This window comes from Pristis pectinata, chromosome 8 (assembly GCF_009764475.1).
Source record: "Pristis pectinata isolate sPriPec2 chromosome 8, sPriPec2.1.pri, whole genome shotgun sequence".
NCBI lineage: Eukaryota > Metazoa > Chordata > Chondrichthyes > Rhinopristiformes > Pristidae > Pristis > Pristis pectinata.
Genome location: NC_067412.1, coordinates 31,907,697 through 31,929,980, shown reverse-complemented (window position 1 = coordinate 31,929,980; position 22,284 = coordinate 31,907,697). Strand labels below are relative to the sequence as shown.

General features: G+C 39.0%; 1 protein-coding gene and 1 long non-coding RNA gene across 2 annotated transcripts in view; one reads left to right on the top strand and one right to left on the bottom strand.

Moving 5' to 3' along the window:
- rab40c (RAB40c, member RAS oncogene family) overlaps positions 1-21,547 on the bottom strand; it is a 54,647-nt gene extending 33,100 nt beyond the window's left edge. The window contains exon 1 of the mRNA XM_052021365.1: positions 20,877-21,547. Coding sequence (XP_051877325.1) covers positions 20,877-21,027 — 151 coding nt within the window. The 5' untranslated portion in view covers positions 21,028-21,547. The remainder of the gene's footprint in view (positions 1-20,876) is intronic.
- Positions 21,439-22,284, top strand: part of LOC127573304 (uncharacterized) — a 32,195-nt gene continuing 31,349 nt past the window's right edge. The window contains exon 1 of the long non-coding RNA XR_007956768.1: positions 21,439-21,485. This is a non-coding gene — a long non-coding RNA (uncharacterized LOC127573304). The remainder of the gene's footprint in view (positions 21,486-22,284) is intronic.

Genomic DNA, 22,284 nt, shown 5'->3' with positions numbered 1-22,284 from the left:
TCTCTTCTCCCCCACCCAAATCTGGGTCAAAAGGAGGCAGTTATTTGTAAAAAGAGGCTTTGGATTTTGGTCTTGATCCTGGCTAGACTTAAGAGCATAACAATTACGTGCAGTGTAACCAATGATCTTCAAATGCAAAAAATATCTAGGTGGGCTCCATCCCTGTGGATATTACACACTTTATGGAAAAGAATGAAATTTAATCAGTTAGAATGCATATATCTGAATACGAGTATATATGTTTCTGTCTATACAAGATAAAATACTAATTAAACAAGTCTAAAATCCACAACCTGAAAAACTTCAGCAAAAATCTTATTTTTGGAGGTGGCACAGAGGCGCTGCTGCTTCAGTGTCAGAGACTTAGGTTCATTCTTCTTCTCCTTGGGTGTGTGTGTCGAATTTCCATGTTCTACCTGAAAATGTGTGGTTTGTTCTGGGTGCTCTGGTTTTCTCCCACAGCCCAGACATGTGGGTTGGTTTGTTAATTAGCCAGTATAAATTGTCCCTAGTGTGTAGCTGAGTGCTGGAATCTGGAGGGACTTGATGAGAATGTCGGGAGAATTTTGTTTTAAAAAAAACAAAGTGGGATTAACATAGGATTAGTGTAAATGTCGGTTGATGGTCAGCATGGTGGGCCAAAGGGCCCATTTCCATGCTGTACAACTATTATCATGACTCCAAACCAAAACAACAGTATGATTAAGCTGTTAACAATCATTGAATGCTTACAGCACAAAAGGAGGCCATTTGACCTGTCAAGTTCATACTCGTTCTATACTTTGTGGCCCTAAAGAGAGGGCTGAACACAAAGAGAGAAAAGCAAACAAAATGCTGGAAATGCAAGACTAAACGTTTCTATAGAACCAGAACATTAAGATGTTGGAAATCTGAATAAACAATGCTGAAAATACTCACCTGGTCAGGCAGGTAGAAGGAGAAATTAGAATTAATGTTTCAAACTGATGACCTTTAGTCAGAAAAACACAATGATGCTGGAGGAACTCAGCAGGCCAGGCAGCATCCATGGAGAAAAGCAGGCGGTCAACATTTCAGGCAGGACCATTGACCACCTGCTTTTCTCCACGGATGGTGCCTGGTCTGCTGAGTTCCCCGAGCATCATCCTGTTTTTCATCTAGATTCCAGCATCCACAGTCCTGTGTTTCTCTAGACCTTTTGTCAGAACTAGCCAATTCTAATACAATCTGGAAAGATTGGTTCCTGGAAATTGTTGATTTCAATGCATATTCCTGAGGGCAGTAATGAAGAAAGCCTACAGTTGGAACAGTACAAGAGGCCAAAGACAAAAAGGTCAGAGCAGGAGTGAAATGGTGAATTAAAGTGACAAGTTTGGATCATCCTTGTGGACTGAGCTGTTCTGCAATGCAGTTACACAATGTGCATTTGGGTTCTCTGACATAGAAACCACTATGTCATGAGCAGCAAATAGAGTATGTACACTAAACTGGAATACACACAAGCAGACAATTTTTCCCCACCCCTCCCCATTTTCTTTTCTCTTCCAATAGGATTGCCTGTGATTAACAAGCCTTCATCCTCTCTGCCACGTGTCACTCAGTGTCTCTTGGTCTCCACTCAATCACAGACATTCCTTTTGTTTTCTCCAACTTTTCCCCTTCTCCACACTTAAAACATGGTTTAATTTCTATCTTTTCTCACATTTGATGAATGGATCATCAACATGAAAAATTAATCTGAACCCAAGAGGTAGAAGATACACAAAATAGAGATTAATCACCAAAAATCTATCAAGGGTTTAGTTCAGAAAAATCCTTCAGAATTGAAAAAGATCAGCTATGATCAAACTGATCGACAATCCGCTCAATGGCTTATACCCATTTCCATTTCTTGTGTTTGGTGCAGCACTGGAATATCAGTCTAAATATTAGTGCTCAAGTTACTGAGTAGGACTTGAACTCACAAACATCTAATTCAGTAGAGTGGGCCACCAACTGACACCGTTACATGTCAATATAGAACCAGCTTAAAACTCAGACTACTGAGCGAGCAGCAAAGGAGGCCGAGAGGTGACATGATGGAGGTATATAAAAATTATGGGAGAAATCGATAGGGTAGTTGGCCAGTGTCTATTTCCCCATGGTAGGGGTGTACAAAACTAGAGGGCATAGGTTTAAAGATGAGAGGGAGGAGGTTTAAAGGGGATCTGGAATGAACTGCCAAAAGGTGGTGGTATGAAAAAAATAACTAACATTTAAAAAGGCATCCGAACAGGTACTTGCATGAGTAGGGCATAGAGCAAGATGGAATTAATGCAGGCAAGTGGGATTAGTATAGATAGGCTTAATGGTTCACACAGATGTGGTGGGCCAAAGAGCGTTTCTGTGGTGCAAAATACTATGCCTAAAATAGGATAGAACAGAGTCCTCAAGTCTAATCTGTCATTCAGTGAGATCTAGTTGATCCTTCTACATACTCACCCAAACCCAATATCCTTTCAATTTCATTGGTATCCAGAAGTAAAACTTAACCTTGAATATATTCGATGAGCAACGATAAAACCTTCTGAGGTACAGAATTCCAAAGATCCACAGCATTGAGTAAAGAATTTTTTTTCCTCTTTAAGTCCTCAGTTACCCCTTATGTCTCATACTCCCAAACCCAATTCTAAACATTCTAACAAAGGGAGGCAGACCTTTTGAACCAACCTTGCCAAGCCTTCAAAATATTGTTTCAGCAAAATCAGCTCTGAATTCTTATGGACTATAGGCCCATTCTGCTCAATGTTTCTTCACAACATGCACCATTCTGCCCCTGCTTGCTGACCTACTCAAGCATCCAGTTAAGGGATGCTTCAGTCTCAAAATTCACATCCTTGTATTCAAACCTCTTCCAATCAACAACTCTTATAGCAGAGTCAAGGAATTGAGTCACACTGCCTTGGAGTGCTGTTAATTCTAGATTCTTTGCAGTGTTCCAAGATACTTGGCTCAATAAAGAAAAAACACATCTATACATGGCACAGAAAAATTAAATCTTGAGTACTGTCACGACCGTTGTCTACCACTTGTCATCTGGACGTGAATTTAAAACATCAATTGAGAGTCAGAGCCCGTTTTCTTATTGAAAAATTACTTTTTGCAAAAATCAAAATATTCGAAATAGAAAAATGAAATTTGAGAAAAAATGCAAAATTCTCAGTGGGATATTTTTGTTCCTTTGCTTTTGCAACTAATAGTTCCATCTAACTCCTGCATGTATTGATGTAATTGCAACTAGAAACTACTGGATAAAAAGGCATCAGGCAAGATTTTCTGATCCCATACCAACACTAATCTAAGGATTTACCTGCATTTTTCCCCCCACAGAAAGTCTAGTTTTCAACACTGACAGGGACCCAAGCTGGCTATGACATCTTCCAATGTGCCACCCAAGCTGCCAACTGCCTCTCTGCTGCTATGGTAGACTCCCAATGGAAAGCCACTTGGCAGCACAAACTTATGCAAGCTTCCCAGCTCTCAGGCTGATGAGCCTGCCTGCTAAACCCATACTAGATTAAACCTGGTATGATGTGCCTCTGATGCTGCCGAAACTAAGATTTTCATTGCACCTGTGCATACATGTACTTGTGCATATGACAATAAACTCAACTTTTAACTTTGACCATAGCATACCATTCAAATGAATTGGTTCTCAGCAGAAAGTTTAGAAGCATTTCCTAGTTTTAGTGTGCATTTAGGTTTTAAAAGTGAAAAATACTAACACTTGGAACCTGTCAAAAGTGTTATTAAATGTTTGCTGATGTCATAACATTGATGGCTTTGTCAGTTAGGGAGCCTGGGGTGGGATGGAGGTGGTCACTAACTCTAAAGTGTTTCTCTAAGTGCAGCAACTTCTGAGCTGAGATCAGAAATTAGGTTTATTATCACTGACATATATCATAAAATTTGTTGTTTTGCAGCAGCAGTACAGTGCAAGGCATAAAAATTACTAAGTTACAAAAATAAAAAGTGCAAAAGAGGAATAACGAGGTAGTATTTGTGGACTGTTCAGATATCTGATGGCAGAGGGGAAGAAGCTGTTCCTAAAACGTTCAGTGTGGGTCTTCAGGCTCCTGTACCTCCTCCCCAATGGTAGTAATGAGAAATGGGGATGTCCCAGATGGTGGTCCTTAATGATGGATGCTGCCTTCTTGAGGCACCACCTCTTGAGGATGTCCTTGATGGTGGGGAGGGTTGTGCCAGTGATGGAGCTGGCCAGATCTACAACCCTCTGCAGCCTCTTTTGATCCTGCGCATTGGAGCCACCATACCAGGCAATGATGCAACCAGTCAGAATGCTCTCCGCTGTACATCTATAGAAATTTGCAAGAGTCTTTGGTGACATACCAAATCTCTTCAAACTCCGAATGAAGTAGAGCCTCTGACATGCCTCCTTCATGATTGCATCAATGTGTTGGTCCCAAGATAGATCCTCTGAGATGCTGACACCCAAGAACTTGAAGCTACTCACCCTTTCCACCACTGACCCCTAAAATGAGGGATGGTGTGTGTTCTCCTTTCACTTCCTGAAGTCCACAATCAATTCCTTGGTCTTGGTGACACTGAGTGCGAGGGTGTTGTTGTGACCCAACCAGCTGATCCGTCATTCCTGTACGCCTCCTCGTTGCCATCTGATATTCTGCCAACGACAAATGTGTCATTGGCAAGTTTATAGATGGCATTTCAGTGGTGCCTAGCGACACAGTCATGACTGTAGAGAAGATAGAGCAGTGGGCTAAGCAAGCATCCTTGAGGTACACCTGTGTTGATTGTTAGCAAGGAGGAGATAATTCCTTCACTGCAGTCTGCCACACAGAAGTAGAAGCCTGCGCCATAAGATACAGTGTGGTCCAGGTACAGATGGTCAGTGACTTAGGAACAACTGAAACTATGCTCTACTATACAGAAACTCAAATTCTATTGACAGAAATGAGGGAGACAATAACCTTCAAATGTTAATCGTACAATGTAACACTGGTCAGGTTGAAGCAGCTTGTGACAGGATGTCCTGTTTCCTGGAACCCAAGAGCTGTCTCTTAACAATGAATTCAAAACAGTCACTAATTACCATGGAGATATTTAAATTCTGCTCTTGTATATTCACAGAAACATCTGGAATCTGCAGAAAGTAATATTAATTATAGAAAGAATTTGCAAGTTTGGCCCATAACACTCGCATTGTACTTTTAAATTGCAGGTACTGCTCTTAAAAATAATTATGGTGATTGCCTAGCAGAATAGGCGGTCACCATAATTGTGCTCATGGCTTGTGAAAATTACTTAAACTCTCAGCCCCATTTCTGAAATTTCTTTCTGTGGATTATATTTAACTTAATGTCTACATCTAATATGTATAGCACAACAGAAGTACTCAAAAAGGTAACACTTAAATAGGGCAACTTCAAACTAAATGCAACCTCATCTTCAAAATTCAGCATGTTTCACAAACCAAAATGTGATATTGATCCAGTATTCATGCTTTTAATGCAATTTAACAGCTATAATACATTTATGGAAACTCCATTCCAATGATTTTCCCATTGCTCATCTGCAGTTCAATAATTTGAATGATTATATACATCTCGCACACACACTTACTGCACCAATTCCTACTAATTCCCACTCAATCATACATTATCTAAACTAATCAGCCCCATCTGCAAGTGGGCAAACCATTCTTAATTGATCTTCTGTCAAACCACAGCTAATTGTGGAGGTGTTGATTAACACAAGTTAGCACTCAAAATAAAAAGAGAAACAGAACCAATTATGTCAAATCCCTCTCCTTCAGATGTCTAACCTCCCACTCACTCAACCCCACTTTACTACAGTTTGCTCTTCAATACTCCCCGTCAGTGAAATGCAAATGTTGTACTCTTGCCTAAATCTTATCCAGTTCCCGATTACTCAGATTAATTTCCTGATATTCAAACTGGCTGACACAATGGTTCCATTTCCTTACATACAATCCCTCTGTACTATTTTCTTCTGCTCAAAAACCTGTCCAAGACCACATTACTTAATGATGTTCTTCTCAAATATTAATTCTTCACTCTCTCAAAATGTCCTACTGCCTCCCAGAGCCGAACCCCTCACTCAATTCCCTATTCAAGTCCATCTAGTTCTCCATTTCTCAAAGCACTATACAAGAAGTCCTAGCCATTCAGCATTTCACTTAATCATTCCACTACCTTAGTAGCAGCAGTCTACCTATGTAATTATGGATATTAAGAGTCAAAGGATCCCCAAGTTTAGGCCCCAGTCACAAAATCCCACGTCAGAGGTTCAATCCTTTTTTCTAGCCACATGTGGCATAATATAGATAATCACACCAAAAATCAAAATCTGGTATGAGCATCATAACATAAAATGCACTCAAAGTACAATTGGATCATTGGTAAGAATGCAGATTTCACTTTAGAAATGCAATCTGGCTACGATCATTGAACAGACCAGGCAGTATTGAACAAACAGCTTTCCAATAAGGACAATAAATGCTGGAAATAAAGCTATGAAAACACTCAGCAGGCCAGGCAGCATGTGCAGAAAGAGAAGCAGGGTTATTGTTTCAGACTGAAGGCTCCTCGTCAGAACAGAGAGAAATAAAATGTTTGAAGTTGGAGACAGTGTGGAAAAGAAGGACTGTACAAAGGGTCTCTTTTGATAGAGTGAGGTCAGAAAGTGGCTACTGAAGTAATCCAATTAATAGATTAACCAAGGGAGTTAGAGAGAAAGAAAACATGAACAAAGGAATGCAAATACTGCAAAGCATAGCTGTAGGAAATGCAAGCAGATCACCCATGCTAATGGCAAGACAAAAACTGAGCCAATTTACAGATGGCTTACCTTCACAGAATTGGCCAGTTATGATACAAACATTCCATACAGTTCTGCACTGAGTTTTTCATTCCTTTGCGTTTTCTGTCTCTAATTGCCCTCACTTCATAGCTTTTAAACTCCTTTGCTAATGTTCTCTAATTTATCTCATTGATTTTTTGACCAGATTACTTCAACACTTTATCACCATGCCAATTGACTTTGTCTGAGAGATATCCCCTTTGTCCTATCCATCCTTTCCCCAGCCTTCCTGCAAATTAAAACTTGTTCTCTCTTTTGACCTGAAATGTTAACACCATTTCTCTTTCTACTGATGCTGATTAACCTGCTAGAGTGTTTCCAGCATTTGCAGTTTTTGATTTTCATTTACTTGTCTGATTAAACAAGTTTTTAAGGCAGTCTCTAATTGATTTCTATTGGACATGTCCACAATAAATGACCATCTCCATTTCAAGCATATACAATACAAAAAGCATGGTTATTGGTTATTGTGTAATAAATCAATGCACCTTATTCTCCAATAAACTATGACCATAATTGCAACTGAGTGCCAAAAGGGAAAGAAAGTACACTTTATAAAGCATGAACAAGTGATAAGATAACCTGCATTGTTTCATTCAGCCTCCTGATCCCATGCAAATTGTGTTTCACATATTAATACCTGGATAACATTATCTTTTGGGCTAGTTTCAAGATCCCACCTGTTTTCAGGTATTGTAATAAGCAAAACTATTTCAAACTTTTCATTAAAAATTATTGCAGATACACTTCGCTATAACTAGATCATAGGATACAATAAGTCTTATTTCCAAGAAAGGGTCTGGAAAATAAAACTATTCCCTTTAGTTGGCAAAACCCTACATTCAACTGCTAAGAGCCTAGACACTTCTCATAATAAAAACTGGAATCAAAATTAACTTGGACAGTAGTACAAATCCATTATTTGAAAAATTGCCTGTAATGCTGATAAACCAGCTTATGGTAGCTCAGCCAAGTTAAAAAAGGATCTATAATTATTTGTACTTTAGATATCTGTTTCACAACCAAATTACTTAATGTGCATCGTTTGTGATGTATGCAAACTCAACAACCAATAAATGAGTTCCCTCTCAAAAAAAAAGCAATAAATGGTGTTAGAGTAATGGCTTACAAGAACACTGGCTTTGCAAGGTCTCTGATAAAACAAAATCTGCCATGAGGCAGTTCAATCAGGCACTTTAAATTGTATTTGAAAAAATATTTCTTGATGAGTGGTTAGTGACTAATATAGCTGAAAATAGTATCGAATTGCTTTTATTGTGGATTTATCTTATCAATCTACTATTTGTAAATAAACCAATTTTAAATTAAAGAAGAGGAACAAAGGACTGCAGATGCTGGAATCCAGATGAAAAATACTGATGCTGGAGGAACTCAGCAGGCCAGGCAGCATCTGAGTTCCTCCAGCATCACAGTGTTTAAATTAAAGAAAAATGACTAGAAAACTTTGCTTTATATACTAGTGAATGGCTTAAAACATGCCTATTAATGTCCTTTTATCCAAAACCGTTCTCCTTAATTTTTTTTAGAATATTTAAGCACATCAACCCAAAAAAATTAACCCTTTTTAACTTTTTCTACTGCGTGGACTATTAAGTATTTTCAGCATTTTCTGGTTTTAATTTCAGATAATCAAGCACAAGCAGTTTATTTTTGCTTTTTGAACTGAGTACAGTTACTGGAAATGCCCAATTCAACCTGGGTTGTTTATGCACAAGTCTACTTCTGGATTGTATTGCACCGAAGAAAAACCCCATCTTGTAACCCAGAAGTAGTACAACCATATTGGCACCAACTTCACAATAAAAGTTTTCACGTGTATGTAGTTGCTGCCAAAGAACCTACAGGAAATGGACTTTTACCACAAGCTTAAGATTCACCACCTCCATTTATATAGCTCCCTTAAAACAAATATATCAAAGCACTTTGCAGGATTATCATAACAAACGATATTGAGGTACTTGATGATGTCTGCTCACATCATCCAACTATGCTGGATACAGAGGACTCCCCACTGAAGAGTTAGCCAGCTAGGCATCAGCAGTAACTACATCTTGGCTAACAGAAACTCTCCTCTAAAATATCCTGACAGCCACTGACAGAAAGCAATTCACACCTCCTGTCAAAGTAAATTATATGGGGTATTGGAATACTTCCCTAATATTCAGATGATTAAAATAGTTTTAAACATTTATTAAAAGGTTGAACAATTTATTTTTCTTCCTAATCTTGTACATCACATCTATTTTGGTCAAAGGGGAAAGTTTGAAGGTGCATCCTTGAGAAGGAATGATACATAAATGCCAAGAGGTTTTGGGAAAGTGTTGACAGCTGAAGACACAGTTAGCAACGGTGAGGCAATTAAATATGGGGACATGAAAGAATCCAGAAACAAAAGTGCACAGACATAATGAGTGATGGGGCTGGAAGAAATTATAGACAAAAAGAAAGGACCAAGACCATAGACAGATTTGGAAACATCAGTGGGGTACATTATTTGAAAAAGTGGTACTTCTAAACCGAGAGCCAATATGGGTTAGCAAACAGAGTAATGGTAAGTTTCATTTTTATAGGGCATTGGTGAGACCTTTTCCGGAGCATCATGTACAACACTGTTCTTATTGAAGGAAGGATGGATGTAAATAGATTGGAAACAGCCATGGCTTACTAAACTGATCTCTGCTAAAGGCAGGTTGTCTTAAGAAGAAAGACTGGACAGATTACACTTGTATCCACTAGAGTGAGAAATGACTTGATAGAAGCACAAAAAGATGGTGAGGGATCTTGAGAGACTATGGTCATGGTTTAAAAATAAGGGATCCCTATTTATGCTGGAATAGAGTTGTTGCAACAAAATCAGCCATGTTCTTATTAGTGGCATAACAGACTGGAGGTGCTGAGCAGCCTACTCGTGGTCCTAATCTGTACAATAAGGACAAAGATTATTATTCTGGTTTAACGGAATCCATGACATAACTCTAGCAAATAAAAGCAACTTAAAAATGACCAGTTGTGAGAACAATTTCATCCACACTTTAGATCCCAGTGAACAGAGCAGTGTATTTACAGTTTCACACAGCATTCTCAACTCCACACAAATGAATTACTCATTTGTTACACTGATCTGAGTAAGTGCTAACTAAATAAATGACATAAAACAAATCTTCTCATTTAAATGGGAACTATATTGTGCAGTGATAGATTCAGAAATATTCTGAAAAAGTGTAAATGAATCCAATGACAAAGCTAATAGGTGCAAAATGATATTCAAGAAAAATAATGGAGGTTCCTGGAAATTTGAAACAAAGTGCTTGAAGCACTCAGACATTAGCACCGATTATATAGGGCCTTGATGGGAATTATCATCTGGAATGTTGTTTCAGGTTGGAACCCTTCATCACAACTGATGCAAAATGGAAAGTCTAAATTAGATAGATTCATGCTTTACAGCATTCATACACCATTTCCTCTTTGGGAATTTGTGTAGTCTCCTTCTTCCTATTACAATGGCCAATCTTGTTAATGCAAAGACAAAAACTCAGATTCTGAAAACGAAACACACTAGAATCACTTTTACGCTCAAATACACTACCAACTAGATTTCCAGAACACCTATTTCTAATATTAATTAACCTCAAAATACAAAAAAAAGCTGAAATATTGAAACCAACAGGACAAAATGTGTTTTAGGTGCAAATGGGATAGTGATGGAAAATACAAAGAAAATATGAAATTTCCAAGCAGCTTATGCATGGGCCAGATGTGCCTATTAAGTGTGTCTTCTTGAATGGGATTATAATATCAACTCTCAATTATTTGAAGCTCACATTTCAAGAGGTGACTAGATCCCAAAGTGCTAAAAGGCTTCATTCCATCTGCCAGATGAGGCATTTGTATCACTTCTTTAGTCTAGACCATCATAGTTTTATAAAACCTTTTGAAGCTGTAATGAAAATTCTCCTTTTGTGCCAAACCCATTAAGCAGCCATTCCCCTAGGCAAAGATTGAGTTCTATGGTCTCAAGGGAAGCACTGTAGATTTGCAATCAAAAGTCAGTTATTTTCAGTTTATCCATTTGAACTTTAATTTTTAATTAGAATAACTGCAACCGTTTTGATAAAGCACTTAATAATAATGCATTTCCACTCAGTTGTTATACAATATTTAGTACACTACCTCCAAATAATTGTTTCTAATTTTTTTTTAAAGACAACCTCTATGATCTTACATAAATATAGCAACTACAGAATCTGATACTTCAAAGAGGGATCAGGTTGTGAAAGCTATTGTGTCAATAGTTCCATACTTAACTATCATGATGATGAACAGAAAGTCAATCCTCAGATTAAGCTCTCCTAAAATGAAAAAGTACCACTAGAACCAAATCTCTCTTTTTAACATATTTATCTTTACAAAAACCTAGGCTCAGAAACACACTTTTACATGAACAATAAGAAAGCCCTCCATTGAGATGCTAACATATTACAAAGACGATATCAACCATTAATCTATATATAGTCTATATTTGAACTGTATTAAATTAGGGTAAATTATCGCACAGGCAGACGTGCACGATATGCAGAATTAGCAACATAAACACAAAAGAAAACCCCAGATCAGGACAGTCATGTAATTAAAGACTTATCACAGCAGTACACTACAGAGAAAAGGTACCTCAGCTGTTCACTAAGCTGATCAAAACAAGCTGCTATATTCTGAACGCAGCAGGACTCAGAACACATTTCACCGAAAATATCCACTCCTTGGCAAGCTGATTTATTGTATCAATGCACATAAGTAACAAAATAGAAAATTGAATGACAATGCCCTGGGCTACTGCAAAAGTTCAGCATGCAAGTGCCATCAACATTCTGTATTGCTATACAAATGTGAAGTCCCAGAGTTGCTGGGAATTTCCCAGTAGCACACTGCACAGGAGCTTGTTAAGATTCCGAAGGACTAATTGCTGAAGAACCTGCTCTCAGATCTTGTACCGTTTAGTACATATGCAGAAGGACTGAATTTTATTTTTGACAATTTTGATAGGTGGCAAAGGGCATGAACTTCCTTGTCAGTCCAAGGTATCCAGAGAAATTTCATTGATGTTCTTTCTAGTCAGACAACATCAGATTACATTGTTAGCCATCCTGTTGCTTCAACTGCCAACCCCATCACCTCCCTTGCCCTTTCAGACCTTATCTGGTCTATCTCAAACATATTCCCCTGAAATTGCTGACTACCCAACATCCCTTCCAATTCCCATGTCAGTCTTCTTGGTTCTATATTCTGTCCTATCCATTATCGACATTCATCATTGAAAACCACCCATAACCCTTTGCCCTGACAAATTTCCAGTCCATTTGAAACCTCTTTTTATTTCTCCCAGGTCACTGAAAAGCCATTGCTTCCTAAATCCAAATTTCTCTCAAAATACCCATGTCCAAATCTTTGAAATCAGATCTCCATCTCCTGCTGCATTAATGAAACAGGATGTCTTTTGTGACTGGATACAAAAAACAGTTATGACAAAAAAAAACACGTCATCTCTCTCCAAAGTTTGATATGACAGACCACATTATCCTGGCTGAGTGTACGTCCACACAGAATTGGCTGCAATAGCTCCTATCACAACACATTTTCACTTAGTGCATTACCCCTCTATAGAAAAGGATCTATTATTTGCCCATAGTTTTTCCTCATTTACTTGCTACTGTCAGTGACATCATGCAGAAACAATCAGTCTTTCCACACATATGACAATGATATCTAGGTCTACTTCACTAAGGTACATAAAATCATAAGGGGCATAGATAAGTTGGATAGTCTTTCTCCCCCCCCCCCCCCCCCCCCCAAGACAGGCAAATCTAAAACTAGAAGGCACAGATTTAAGGCAAGAGGGGAAATATTTAAAGAGACCAGAGAAGCAAATCTTTTCACACAGAGGGTAGTGGGTATATGGAACAAGCTGCCAGAGGAAGCTGTAGAGGCAGGTACAATTACAACATTTAAAAAGATATTCAGACAGGTATATGGATAGAAAAAAGCCCAGAGGGATATGGGCCAAATGTAGGCAAATGGGTCCAGTTCAGATAGACACATTGGTTGGTATGGAGGAGTTGGTCCGAAGGGCCTGTTTCCATGCTGCATACCTCTATGATTCCATGTCTCTGCTGTTGGTTCAACATTCACTACTGGGGGCTGGTTAGAATACAACTGTCCAGCTATTCAGAATTGGGGGGGGGGGGGGGGGGGGGGGGGGGGGGGGGGGGGGGGGGGGGGGGGGGGAAAAGAACTCCATGCCTCACAACCTTGGTGTTGAATAGCGAGAAGATACCAAGTACAAAGTCTCACCATCATTGCCCATTTCCATCCTCTCCTCATCACAGCATCACTTGTCACATTCCGTCTTAATTTATCTGATGCCAACAAAAGGAGGAGTTGGTAATGGAAGGAAAAGGGGGAACATCAAATAGACAAAAAAAATTGTGTTAAGACCTCAGAAAAAGGGTTTACATAGCAATCTTGTCTTGTCTTCCCTCCTCCCATCCCCAAAGGGAAAACAAAAGCAATACACTTCAATTTTGATTGCTGGGCATCATGATTCCAAATATTACCAGCTTTGTTTCATAGAACACCACAGTACAGGACCATGTTTGATGTCAAGGAGCACTTGTAAAACTGAAGTCAATAGAAAAGAGGAGCAAACTCTATGTTCAGCAACAATCCAGCCTCCCTGATCAAGGATGGAGATAACAAAGTTCTATTTATTAGTGAACATCAAAATTATTTAAAGCACACAATTCCCACGTGCAGCAAACCAGCACAACAGCAAATTGGGAATACCTTCACCAGGAGGATTGCAGCAGTTCAGAAAGGCAACTCACCACCTTATCAAAAGGCAATTAAGACAGAGCCATAAATGCTGGTCTTACTGGCAACTCCCAAACATTGAAAATAAATACAAACTTTAAAGAAACTACTGTTACAAGTGGCAGTGGTATCTCTAGCAAGTGATTTGTCTCCACACTCCCCAGGACTCTTCCATGATCTACAAGGCAAAAGTAGGACGGTGATGGAATAATCTCTACTTGGAGTATGGTTCCAATCACATTCAAGGAGCTCTAACTCACCCATGACAAACCACCAACTTGACCAGCATCACATTGAGCATGCCAAATGTTCACTCCTTTTAGCACTGGTGCTTCATAACAGTGCATACCAACTTTAAAATGTACCTCAGCAACTCATCAAGGCCTCTCTATCAACACATCAGACCTGCAACCTCTATCACCTACCAAAATAAGGAGAGCTGATTCATGAATTCACTATCAGACTCCCCTTCAAGTTACATAATCAACCTTGGAAATACATTACTATTCCTTCATCATCGCAGACTTAAAGTCCTAGAATTTCCAAACCATTAGCTCTATGGTGATCTCATGACACATTTCAACATCAAGGTGGCTCAGCCCAACTTTTTCAAACACACTTATGAATGTTAGTAAATACTTATGTTGACAGCAACTACTACATCACATGAATGAAAAGACAGCTACAACTGACTTGTGGATAGTGACATAATTAGGGTAGACCTGAATTCATTGCTCAACTATTTTTAAACTGCAAAATCAAGCAAATAAATTGAAGAGTAAAATGTTAGACAAATATATTGACCTACATGATTTGGTTTAATGATGAATATTTGGAGATTGTTATTAAATAACATCCAAAACTAAGTTAAATGAGTAAGATTTGCTTAATTTTTTTGAAATGGGCATTTTTTCCTCCCTCCTATGCTATTCTGTAATAAGCAGGCAGATTTCACCAGCTGGAAAGAGAACCTACAGATTTACATTTTTAGATCAGTGGATCCACCTTAAACAAAAAACACTCCCTGCTAATTTACAGAGCTTTTTTTCCCCCCTCCAGAAGAGGATAGGCCAAAAATAAGGCTCATCATTACATGGAACCTTACAAGATTCAGTAAATCCCAAAGAACATCGAAGTATAATCAATATTGCAATGCAGGAAGCATGGTAGCCAATTTGTTTAGATGAAGGACACAAATATGCAATGGGATAATCTCAACACAAGTCCACCTTGGTTTGATGATAAATATTCTGCTTCTGCAAACACTGCCGCAGAATCTTTTATATCACCCAAGATGACAGGTGGGGCCTTGGTTTTATGTTTTATGAGAGCATAGGAAATGACAGACCTAGGCCACTTTGACCTGCAATCCTGCTCCATTATTTTTTCTCTACCAAAGTCACATTCTCCCCCATTACATCTAACTTTCCATGTCCAGCACCATTCACTTAACCTATTTACAGCTCCCTAAAGCTCCTCTGCATCCTCCTCATAGCCAATCCAGCAAACTAGATTTGTATCAGCAGCAAGCTTGGAAAAATTACACCTGATTCTATCATTCAAATTATTGATACAGACTACAAACACTTAGGGTCCCTGCAACATCCCACTGGGCACAGCTTCCCAAACCAAAAACATTCTTACTCCCTGCTGGTAACTAATCCCTGATATACGTCAATACATCACCCAAATACAGTCCGCTCTACTTTTAATAATCTCATGTGGCACCTTATCCAATGCCTTCTGAAAGTCCAAATGCAACACATCAACTGGTTCACTCTCATTATTGTCGTTACAACCTCAAAGTTTCAACAATTAGTCAAATATGATTTCCCTTTCATAAATGCAATGATATTACTGTTTCCCCAAGTGCCTTTCTGAATAATTCCACCATTTTTCCACTACTGATGGCAGACTAACTCTTTAGTTCCGCTTTCTCTTTTCCTCCTTATTAAATCAGAGGTTACATTTGCTATCTTCCAATCTGTGAGAACCATTCTGGAATTTATAGAATTTGAGGATGTCAGAGTATCCAATATCTCCAGTTACTTCATTTGAAACCATAAAGTGAAAATCATCAAGATTTATCACCTCTCAGTACCATTCATTTCCTCAATATTAATTTATTTCTATTATTAATGGCAGTCATCTGCCAAAACTGAGCCTCTGACAATGCATTCCTCCCTCCATAGTGAACCAAATAGAAGCTTCAGGGAAGGATTGACAGGATCGATGCCCTGAGATCATTTTCTCCGGCTAGCAAGTCTAGAGTTACAGTATATGGACTCATGATAAGGCATCTGCAGATTAGTAACGAGACGAAATTTCTTTGCCACATTGCAAGTATCTACTCCAGAGAACAGTGGATTCTTAGTCTTCAAATACATTGAAGACGGTACTATTTTACACACTAAGAATATTAAGTGATCATAGGAAGAAGACAAAAATGTGGAATGCAGAGAGTCCATGAGGGGGAACGGGGTGTAAGGGAGGCACAGGTGTGGTGGGAGGGTAGGGGGTGGAGGTGTAGAAAAAAAAATGTGGAATGCAAGATAGGAGGATCAGCTATAACGTAAGCAAATGGCTGAGAAGGCCCTAAGGGTACATAGCCTACTCCCAATTTGACTACTCTAATGAGGAATCAGTCTAGACTTTGCTTAAGTTTGTGGAGTGACAATGCAAACTCAATCATCTTCTGAATAAGAAAATATCCAACAATTTTGAAAACCCAGTGGTTTGGCTCACCAGGTGATGTTTGCCACACTCGCTTTCCACTTGCTTATGACCTGATTCCTACACTCCTTTTAAACTCACCTGGTTCACTGGGAGATTTATTATAATACTATGCGACAGTGTAAGAAAGTCAATTATATAAAGTGTGTTGGGATAGTAATACAACATCCAATAGTTTGGAAAATCTGCTAGTCTGGCACCAAAGTCCTAGCGTGCTGGATTATTGGAATTTATTGTACTAAGCAATGGGTGACACACAAGGGTTACTATATCTTGGTACAGAATTGAAAGGTTAGGCATGATCAGTTGCATAAAAAGCAAAATTAATACAATGTGATACCTTACTAAAAACAAAAACTTTTAGAAATTTTTTTCCAGTTATGTAGCATTAAACAATCTTTAACCATTGTTACAAATACACCAAATACCGATTATTTTTTTCAAAAAGGTATATTAATGCAATTTAAATGTTGTTAGAACCTTAAGGACTTGAGACATTAAGAAAGGTGATAACAACCTTCTACAACCTTTCAAGACCCATCAAAAAGAAATCAACTGACAAGGTGAGGAAGTTTGTGATAGTGTACACAGCTTTTGCACATACAATTACCTGATAATTCTAACAGATTTCCAAGGATAAGGACGTACAAATGGAAGGTTACAAAAAATCAATATACAATATTAAGATTTTACTCTTAAAAGTATAGACAAATGTTTCATTCTTAAAATCCAAGCATATGAGAAAATTCTGTTGATAACTAGAAAAAAGTTATAAATCAGCAAGCAGAAATTATGTACAAATGATATTTACTGTCAATTCCAAAAGCTGAATAGAATTCAGAATTTGCTTTAAAGTAAAAGCATATATATATATATATTCTGAGAAACTGCTAATGCATAACATATACATTGTTCAGAACTTGCAATTGATCTGGCTATAATTTCAACAGATACGAGAGATGATGGTTTGTAATCACATGCATACTTTAAACAAACTTTTATAGAGTCATGGAGCCATTTTTCATGCTCTTCAGCCCACTGAATCAGCACCAACCACCAAACACCCATTTATACTCACCCTACATTAATCCCATTTATTCCCCTTTGGTCACCTTGGATGCAATTTTGGTTCTAAAATGCCATCTGAGTCACGTTGAAGGCAATAGGGTGAGTGCAATTGATATCTGCTGGACGTAGGTAGAAATAGACAGATAATGATGATGATGCACTCCCATCGCAGTGGAATGCCAACTCCACCCAACTCATTACCTATCCCTTGCATTACAGAGAATTGGAATACATCATGTCTGGTAGAGGGTAGATAGCATGCAGAGCAGGAGAAAGTGAAAAGATGTGGGGGGCAGTGAGGAGGAGGAGGAGGAAGGGCGAGAAGGCATTTCAGCTGGAAAACTGGAGCCTTAACTCCTCAGCGTATTCAGGAAACCATTCTTCTCCTGGAACCTCATAGTAGTCAATGGTCGAGAAGTTCACGCTTCACTGACGTCATCACTGAAGTGTTCCATCCGCAGCACTACATCTGCAGCCTCAGAGTAGGGCACAGCCACTCAAGTCAGTGGCTGTTGAAGTGACACTGCCTGTTATGTCCTGGGATCCCACCAGCCTGGAGATATGGGTGGGTTCCTACTCTCTGCTGTGCATTCCTGCTCTCAATTCAAAGTTTGCTCAATACATTTTCATCCTCTCTTGCCAGAACATAACATGTGGAACAAGTATTACAAGGTTTCACAAGGGCTGCAGGTCTCTTCAAGGTGTGGAGTGGAGTGAAGTTGACTCCATGCATTTTGTTCTGCAGGTACTGAACACAAACTCTAACCTCTTACACAGACAACTCTGTACTCAGTTTATGACTTCAGTTTTTAATAAAACAAGCATACCATGCCTTGCCATTCCATCCCACACTGTACAATGTTTTCCAGTCTGTTAGGGTGTAATGAACATAGTGTACATCTTAATAATTTTTCATATTTCCATACAACATAGAAAGATCATTTGGGTCATGAAGTCTATTCCCAGTTCTCAGAGAAATTCAATTTACCCACTTATTTTCCTGCAACCTATTCTTCACACACGCCCTCCCTCATCAATTATTTTACTACCTATGCTAAAGGCAGTTTTACAGTAGACAATTAACCTACTCATTTAAGATGTAGGAGGAAACAGGAGCACCCATTGGGAAATCCACATGGTCGCAAGGACAACGTGCAACTCCACAGAAACAACATCAGAATGGAATCCAGGTTGCTGGAGCTGTGTGACAGATGCAGTACCTGCAACATTACTGTTCTGCACATTTATGAAACTAGACCCTAACCTGCAATCAAATTAGGTAAGCCTTTAATTTTAAAAACCAATTCAAAACTAAAACAACTCTGCCAAATAAGAATAAGGCAATCAATTACAAATTCCAAGGTCATAAGTACCACTGCTTGAACTAGTTTGTCTCAAATTAGTGAAGTTTGTGTTCTGACCAAGCTGTTAAGTACATTCCCATACAAAGCATGAGGCTTCACTTAAATTCTCCCTGTTCCAAAAACCACCAAGCAAAGTGGTTGTCAAAATGTGGTTTTAACCATCTTGCCCTCACAAAAAGAGGGCAGAGCATAACAGTGGGCTACCTACAAAATACAACAAGGAATGCCACCAATTACATACAACATCAAGCTAATGAAATATGATCCCCAATTACAAGAAAGAATGCCTAGGCTCATTAATTAAAATACATAGAATCTCATTGCATCAAACAAGACTATCAATTTCTGACAAGATTTTCTGACCAAATTAGATGACATTTAAGCACTACTTAAATTGCATATGTCCATAAAAATGTCCATAAAAGTAACCAAAAAGATTTTCCTCCCATGATTTTCATTTAGTTGAATCTATCAAACTTGCACTAACAAAGTAGGTTAGTACAAATAATGAATATCTCACAACAATCCACTTTGAAGGCAATGATTTATCAAGAAGCAAGATTTAATACATTAATGGGAAAAAAAATCAAACATGTTGCCCACAGATTGATGAAACAAGTCCTGAACAAAACGTGTAGACGATTTGGCAATTTGACATCCTACACTTGAAGTCTTGCTCATCACCAGCTAGAAATTTCAGTCCATTTACACAGTTTAAGACAGCGAGCATGTGTCTTAAAATACCGTAATTTACTGCTGTTTACTAGGTTGCAAGTGCACCAAGGAATTATGAGCTTCCCTGGTACATGTATAATGTTGAAATAAAATTCAGGGAATACTCAATACGTCAAGTAGCATCTGCAGTGAGAGAAACAGTTAAAAATTTCAGATCAATAACCTTCAACAGATGCCAAGCATTTCCAGCTTCTGAAACATTTGTTTTTACTCTAAATGTATAAAATTGACTTTATTATACAGTTTCCAATTCATTCAAATCAACTCTGATCTTAGAATCACAGTTGTGGCAATTACAAACAAAATTCTTTCCATATGGTGTCAAGAACTGTCAATATTATCTTAACAGCAATTCTTCTGGAACTATCAGCACAAAGGTATGCAATTTCCAAACCTTCACTTCCATGGCGCTCACCTTTGCATCCAATAATCATGCAATTATTACAAGAAAGTCACCTTCAAAAAGTGAAAGCAGGTAGTAAGATTTTGAAACCACTGATTAAATGCCTGAAGCATTCTCAGCAACTGTTTTGGCAATAACAAATATAATAAGGATAGGTAAATAGCTGTCAGACCACAACACAAGATATATAATGGCAGAGAATGCAATGCTTGATTCATGTGTAAAGCTGGATCAGTAATTTTCTTGAAAAAAAAATACAACTCCGCTTTCCAAAAAAAAAACCACAGGTCCAGATTTTTAGTTTTGAAAGAAATCGATGACCACTGCAGAAAAATTTTGCCATCAGAAGTATCTGCAGACATCAAATGTTTATGTTTCACAATTACAGATCATTTGATAGTGCGGTTTTAGAACATGCTTTCTACTAAGGCTATATAGCTCTTACTGGATTAGAGCGACTTAAACAACTGTAATGCACGGATTTATAAAGTTCTAAGAGAAAATGGATCAGCAGACACCAAAGGCCAGAAAACGTAAAACTGAGTACTTTCAATTCATTCACGACGTTTACACTCCAGTGTATTTTTCAAATGCAGAAGCAAGTAAAAACCGTGGTACCTATCCCACCCGGATGAAGTGTGGAAGTGTTCATCTTGCATACCTCCAATTTAGATTCAAGAAAGACCCATTTTGGTTACCCAAGAGTTAATAAAAATAAATGCCAAGGTTACGCGTTCAACTTCCTGCACCCGGGTTTCCACTGGCGCAGGCTGCAGTGCCGTGTGCCCGTGCAAGGTTTCCCTTACCATTACTGTAGGCGTAGGGGGACTCGCTGGCTCCATCCTGCAAACTCTCCAGGATCTCTCCCTTGCCCACATCGCTGTCGCCCACCAGCAGGAATTTCAGCAGGTAGTCGTAGGTTTTGACTGGGCTTCCTTGGCTCGGCACCGTCGTCATCCTCCGTGAGACACACGGTTTTGTGATTCATCTCACGGTCACGCAGCGATCGGGCGAGCACCGACGACCCCAGGGCTCCGCGACACTCGGCGAGGCCTGCGCGGCGACAACTCCCTCAGCGCATGCGCCTCGCATACCCACCGCCGCCACCAACACGCCCTTGGAAACTGCGTCGGAAAAGCTCTAGTGATTCCCTTCTGAGGCAACGCTATTCCAAACACACATATCTATATATAAATATTCTGCGCAACTCTCATTCGCGGCTTGGCGCCACTACCGGCTCTGACCGAGGCTCGCTGACAGACGATAGCGCCGCAGGTTTTCTGCACCTCCTTTCAAGCCGCACTCTGATTGGCTGTGGCTTGACGGGCCCGACGAAGTGCCGGCGTCTGATTGGGCAGCTGTGGTCACGGGGGCTGGGCCGAGCTGGCGGTGCAGGAGAGTGGGTCGCGCAGCAAGTGAGTGGCAGCTCCGTTTAATAGGCGTTAAGAGATGGTCCCCAAAATCTGAATGTGCGTCCTTTTTTTAGGGTGGAACAATCAATTTAAAAAAGTTAATTAATAAGGAAGTAAAAATGTTAATGTGACGATTCTACCCCTATAGAACCCATCGGTGGTGGAAAGGATATGTCTGTAAACAATTGTTGGTTGCACTCTGCCTTGTTGGTCCTTTGCTTTCTCATAGGGGTGCTGGAAGAACTGATGGGGAAAAGGTTCTTCAGTCATGCAGGTAGATCTCTGGGATGGAAGAAAGTAATACACTGTTGGGAAAAAGTACAAAAACTCTTTGTAATTGGAATCGAAAATCAAAAAAAGTGCAGATGCTTGAAAATCTGTAAAAAAACAAACAGATGGTGCTGGAAATTCTCAGGAGGTTAGACAGTGTCTGTGGAAAGAGAAACATATTTAATGTTCAGGTTGGAGACCCTTTGTCAGAACCGTAATTAGAATTGGTTTTAAGGGGGAATGAAAGCTTACATTTAGATAAAGCCTTTCACAACTCCGGGATGTGCAGACCATCACAAATTAATGAAATATGTTTGAACTATGTAATGAACTGGAGTCAATCGCTTCATAAAGAGGCTGCATGAAGATGAATGAGATAAATGGCCAGATCATCTTTAGCGACGTGGGTAAATGAATTAGGCATCCATTAATACATTGAAGAAACTCGCTATCTCTTTCTTTAGGGGATCTTTTAAGTCCATTTGGGAGGACAACGTGGGTTTGATTTAAATAAAAATTTTAAAAAACTGCA